General features: G+C 44.6%; 1 protein-coding gene across 1 annotated transcript; it reads left to right on the top strand.

Moving 5' to 3' along the window:
- Nucleotides 1-5,792: 5,792 nt before the first annotated feature.
- LOC147460299 (uncharacterized) lies at nt 5,793-6,071 on the top strand. The gene has a single exon (XM_086509997.1). It carries the CDS (start codon nt 5,793-5,795, stop codon nt 6,069-6,071), a length of 279 nt encoding a protein of 92 aa, XP_086366123.1.
- The last annotated feature ends 257 nt before the right edge of the window (nt 6,072-6,328 follow it).

The raw sequence follows: 6,328 nt of genomic DNA, 5'->3' as shown, positions 1-6,328 counted from the left end.
CAATGGCTTTAGTACTTCAAAACAAGAAGTAGTTTACAAAGGGATTATACCCTTAATGGAGCTCCCGCCTTGCTTCACTCTCACCACCTCACACTCACCTTGTTGCATCAACTTCACACTATGAAATGTGTGTAGAAATGGCCTCCTTTTATAGGCCAAAAGGGCTGCCCTCTCTTATGAGAGACAGCCATGTGTAGCCGCCCTTGTGCGAATAAGTCCAAATCGGACCCTCCAATCCGCCCATGTGTGGCCGCCCTTGAGAAGACAAGTCCGCTTTTGAATTCGGCCACCGGCCACCGGCCATTGACTTTCGACCACCAGCCACCGGCCATTGACTTCCGACCACCGGCCATCGGCCATTGACTATCGGCCACTGGCCAACCGATCGGTTGTTTTCCGACCACTTTCCGGCCGCCGTCCGGCCATAATATTCCAGCAAAAAAGAATATTCCGACGAAAAAAAAGTTTCCCCTGATTCTTGTCCGTGAAAATTTTGGTTTCTGGTGAGTGATTTTCCTTCACTCACGATGGCTTCTCCTCATAATGGGGGCCTTACAAATGTGCGCTTTTACCACAGAAAATTACAAGGGTAAATCAGGCTCCATACTTAACAATCTCCCACTTGGAGACTGATCTCCAAACCAAACCTGTGACTGCTTCCCATTCTGGCTTCTTATCCTTGAATGCCGATTGAAGATGAGCAAAAGCTTAACTTCTCCTTGTTGACCACCTTTGTAAACATGTCTGCAGGATTTTCACTTGTATGCACCTTTCCTAGCTTTAGCTGTCCCTCTTCCAAAAGAGTGCGTATGAAGTGATATCTCACCTCAATGTGCTTTGTCCTTGAATGAAAGGCTGAGTTCTTCGCAAGATGGATAGCGCTTTCGCTATCACTATACAAGACACAATTGTCTTGTTTGAATCCAAGCTCTTCTAAGAATCTGTGAAGCCACAGAATTTCTTTGCTTGCCTCCGTCATTGCTACATACTCTGCTTCCGTGGTAGAAAGTGAAACCACTTTTTACAGCTTTGAAGCCCAGCTTACTGTTGTGCCTCCAACCGTGAACACATAGACAGTAGTGCTCCTTCGAGTATCTTTGTCACCTGCCATATCTGCATCAGCATACCCTTCTAGAAAAATATCAGTTCCTCCAAAATACAAAGCATTTGTTGTTGTCCCTTTTAGATACCTAAGTATCCACTTCACAGCTTTCCAATGCTCTTTACCTGGGTTGTCCATGAACCTACTCACAACTGCCACTGCATGTGCAATGTCTGGCCTTGTCCAGACCATAGCATACATTAGAGAACCTACCGCTGCAGCATATGGAACTTTAGACATATAGGCTATCTCCTCTTGTGTCTTTGGACACATATCCTTCGTTAGTTTAAAATGACCAGCCAAAGGTGTAGAAACTGGTCTTGCATTTTGCATTGCAAACCTTTTTAGTACCTTCTTGATGTAATCTTCTTGAGATAGCTTCATTGTCTTCTTCGTCCTGTCCCTTGATATTTTCATACCAAGTATCCTCTTTGCAGCACCTAAATCTTTCATTGAAAAAGATTTGGACAGCTCCTCTTTTAGGTCTTTGATGTCCAGCATGTTAGTACTTGCAATCAACATGTCATCAACATACAACATTAGGATGATGAATTTCCCATCTCCCAAATTCTTCGTGTAGACGCAGTGATCCGAGTTGCATCTTGTGAATCCATGATCCAACATCCATCGATCAAAATTCAAGTACCATTGTCTTGATGCTTGCTTTAAACCATACAAGCTCTTCTTTAATCTGCAAACCATTTTCTCCTTACCTTTTGCTTCATACCCCTTTGGTTGAAGCATGTAGATTTCCTCCTCTAAGTCACCGTGAGGGAATGCCTTATTTGCATCCATTTGCTCGAGATTTAGATCATGAGCAGCCACAAGGCTTAAGACAAGCCTAATTGAGTTCATTTTTACAACAGGAGAAAATATTTCATTGAAGTCAATACCTTTCTTTTGAGAAAAACCTTTTACCACAAGCCTAGACTTGTACCTTTTCTTCCCACCTTCTTCTTCCTTTAGCTTGTACACCCATTTGTTTTGAAGTGCCCGCTTACCTTTAGGCAACTCAACCAACTCCCATGTTTGGTTGCGATGTAGTGAGTCCATCTCCACTTGCATGCTCTTCGTCCATTCTTCTTTGGATTCATGTTGCATAGCTTCTTCATATGATTCCGGCTCTCCAGAATCTGAGATCAAGAGATGGTTGAAGGAAGGAACAAACCTTTCTGGAGGTCTACTTGCTCTTGTAGATCTTCGGGGAATAGGTTGAGGCTCCTCATTTGGTTGACGTTGTTGCACATTGTCACCGTTTGCAGTCCTTGAGTCTTCACCGTCCTCAAGCTCCATGTACTCGTCACCTGTTTCTTTTGTTTGTTTTCTTTCCAAGTAATCTTTGTACATATTTTGTTCGTTAAAAATTACATCCCTACTCCTTAAGATTTTACCATCTTCATGATTCCATAGGCGATACCAAAAGTCTCCTTCTCCATAGCCAATGAAGAAACACTTTTTGGACTTTGCATCTAACTTTGATCTTAGGCTTCTATCTATGTGCATGAAAGCCTCACACCCAAACACTTTGAGAAATGCATAATTCACCGGTTTACCTGTCCATGGCTCTTCTGGAACTCCCCCATCCAATGCCGTTGAGGGTGACCGATTGATTAAGTACGCAGACGTACTTACAGCTTCCGCCCAAAGCTCAAGCGGTAGGCCTGCATGTAGCCGCATGCTTCGTGCTCGTTCCATGATTGTCCTGTTCATCCTTTCCAAAATCCCATTTTGTTGAGGTGTCCTTGGGGTTGTCCTTTGCCTCCGAATGCCATTGCTGGCACAAAAGCTTTCAAAAGCTTGGCTGCAATATTCGCCTTCATTGTCGGATCTGAGGCATTTAACCTTGGTACCTGTTTCATTCTCCACAAAGGCTTTCCACCTTTGAAATATGGAAAATACATCGGATTTATTCTTCATGACATAAACCCATGTTTTTCTAGTCGCATCGTCTATGAATGTTACATAGTACAATGAGCCACCAAGTGATGGTGTACTTGCAGGACCCCAAACATCAGAATGAACCAACTCAAGTTTTTTATTTTTTCTTTCATTTCCTGATTTTTGAAATTTTACCCTCTTTTGTTTACCATAAACACAATCTTCACAGAACTCTAAGTCCACTTCTTTCAAACCTGGTAGAAGCTTCTTTGTTTGAAGGATTTGCATTCCTTTGGCACTCATATGCCCAAGTCGGTAGTGCCACACCGCACTGTCAACTTATGTAGTTGCTGCACAGGTTGAAGGTTGCATGCTAACAGTACACAAGTAAAGTGTACTGACTTTTTCACCCTTGGCAACCACCAAGATCCCTTTGAGATCTTCCACCGTTTGTTTACGAATGCAATGTTGTGACCTTCATCGTCCAATTGTCCTGTAGAGATCAAATTTTTGCGAAGAGAAGGAACATGCCTAACATCTTTAAGCTTCCATTCATTTCCGTTAGCAGTTTTGACAGAAACTGTACCTTTGCCGACAATCTCACAAGCTTCATCATCTCCCAAGTATACATACCCAAAATTACCTTTGGTGTAGTCTTGGAAATGTTGCTTGTGTGGTGTCGCATGGAATGAAGCCTCGGAATCTACTATCCAGGAATTAGACACATTGTCTAATGAGAGAATTAGAGCATCTTGCTCTACTTTACCTGCCACATTGGCCTCCGATGTTGGCTTGTTGTCTTGAGACTCTGTCTCCTTCTTCTTCTTGGACCAGCAATCCTTCTTGACGTGGCCCTTCTTGCCGCAGTTCCAACATTCAAGAACTGACTTTGTGCGTGACTTGCTCCGCCTTGAGCGATCACGACCCTTTTGGTTTTTGAACCTCTCCTTAAGCCCTCCTCTTGTTTCCACTGATAGTCTTCAATCTGCATCTTCCAATGTTGGTAGTTTTTGCCGTTGAACTTCTCAATCTTGAGCTTCCCTTCCTCCGCCATAACTCCCACTCAATTCAAGGAATCCTTTCCTTGAGATAATTTAGCTACGAGCAAACCTTGCTCTGATACCAGTTGTTAGGAAATAAGACGTAGCTGAATAGATAATTGAGTAGATTACTTAATGGAGAGAGACAAATTTATATACACGAGATTATAGAGTAGAGAGAGAGAGAGAGAGTACACACGATATACGTGGTTCACCCAATGTGGGCTACGTCCACGGGAAAGCAGCCACTCAATGGCTTTAGTACTTCAAAACAAGAAGTAGTTTACAAAGGGATTATACCCTTAATGGAGCTCCCGCCTTGCTTCACTCTCACCACCTCACACTCACCTTGTTGCATCAACTTCACACTATGAAATGTGTGTAGAAATGGCCTCCTTTTATAGGCCAAAAGGGCTGCCCTCTCTTATGAGAGACAGCCATGTGTAGCCGCCCTTGTGCGAATAAGTCCAAATCAGACCCTCCAATCCGCCCATGTGTGGCCGCCCTTGAGAAGACAAGTCCGCTTTTGAATTCGGCCACCGGCCATTGACTTCCGACCACCGGCCACCGGCCATTGACTTCCGACCACCGGCCATCGGCCATTGACTACCGGCCACCGGCCAACCGACCGGTTGTTTTCCGACCACTTTCCGGCCGTCGGCCGGCCATAATATTCCGGCGAAAAAGAATATTCCGACAAAAAATCCACCCCCGGGGCCTTTAAAGTTGCCCCGGATTCTTGTCCGTGAAAATTTTGGTTTCCGGTGAGTGGTTTTCCTTCACGCACGATGGCTTCTCCTCATAATGGGGGCCTTACATTTGCCCTTTTACCACAAAAAATTACAAGGGTAAATCAGGCTCCATACTTAACAACACATTCTTTTCATCTACCTATTTTTGCTCCAAACTTCTTTCTAATGAAGCATCTCCCTTCATTTGGTCTAATAAAGCACTAAAAAAGATTGGGTACACCCTACTTGCACACATCCCTTTTCATAGAGCGGGAAATTGGTCAGTTTTCATAACCTCTACAGCAGAAGAGCTCCAGGTCGCCATAGCCAAGTAGCTTCTTATCTACTGCTCTCTCCTCTCCTCCCAACCTCCTCTCGGCCTCACCAAGATGCTTGAGATCTTGCACATGCAGGGGGGCCAATGTGGCAACCAAATCAGTGCCAAGTTCTGGGAGGTGTATGCACAAAGCACGGCATTGATCTCGCGGGGTCATACAGCAGCGACGCTGACGTGCAACTGAAGAGAGTGAATGTGTACTTAAACAGCGACTCGCTTTGCTTATAATTGGGAGAGAGAGAGATAAGACGATAAATACAGAGAGAGGTCTGTGTTGGGAACGCCCATGATGAGAGATGCCCCAAGCCTTCGATCATTTCTTTGTCTTTCACACTCTAGTTGAGCAAGCTGCATATGGCTAGAAGCTCCGTGACGTACATGAGAGATATCTGATGAATAATGACACCACTACTCAGTTGCATTACTCGGGCTTTCATATGTCCCCTGCAAATAGGGGAATATCTTCCTTAAAGAGTCGCAGAAATTTTGGAATGATCGCAATGTTTACATGATTACGGTGTAAAGTCCAGAAGAAATGTAAGGTTCACAGTGCATTATCGACAGATCATGTCATCTGCTTGTACTCAAGTAGTTTGACCAATGGAAACACCTGAGGTTACTCAGAAGAGAAATGGATTTCATAGTTAAGTGGTCTCTTGTGCATTAGCCACTGCACGTGTGATTTATCAGAGCTTGAGAAATCCATGGAGGGCCCCGACATCTTCAGGCACAATGGAGAAGGACGTAGCAGCACCCCTCCTCCTCCTACGTTTCAAGCCTCACCTGCAAAAAATGGCATGGCGAGTGCAAACTTTGCTCCTGCAAGTGCAACATTTAGCAATTTGAGGGCCATATTTATCTCAGAAGCACAGAAAGTTGGTCGGGAACAAGCAGAGTGGGGCCCTGGAAATGCAGGAGATGGTTGGATGCCTGAGTTTTTGAAGGCGCTCAGCACATCAAAGCCCATACATACCTATGTGTAGGTGAAACTACCAATCGGTGTTGTGTTATGTGCGTCGCGCCGTGCTCATGGATCTGGAACCAGGTACTATGGACAGTGTTCGAACAGGCCCCTATGGGTAGATCTTCCACCCTAATAGCTTCGTCTTTGGCTAGTCCGGAGCTAGCAACAACTGGGCCAAGGGTCACTACACCAAAGTCGCGGAGCTCATTGATTTTGTCCTTGACGTTGTCCACAAAGAGGTTGAAAACTGTGACTACCTTCAAGGTAAGTGCCTTT

The sequence above is a fragment of the Adiantum capillus-veneris genome, chromosome 4, assembly GCF_014529385.1.
Source record: "Adiantum capillus-veneris isolate H3 chromosome 4, ASM1452938v2, whole genome shotgun sequence".
In the NCBI taxonomy this organism is placed as follows: domain Eukaryota; kingdom Viridiplantae; phylum Streptophyta; class Polypodiopsida; order Polypodiales; family Pteridaceae; genus Adiantum; species Adiantum capillus-veneris.
Note: the sequence above shows the minus strand (reverse complement) of the source record. Positions and strands in the feature narration are given on the sequence as shown.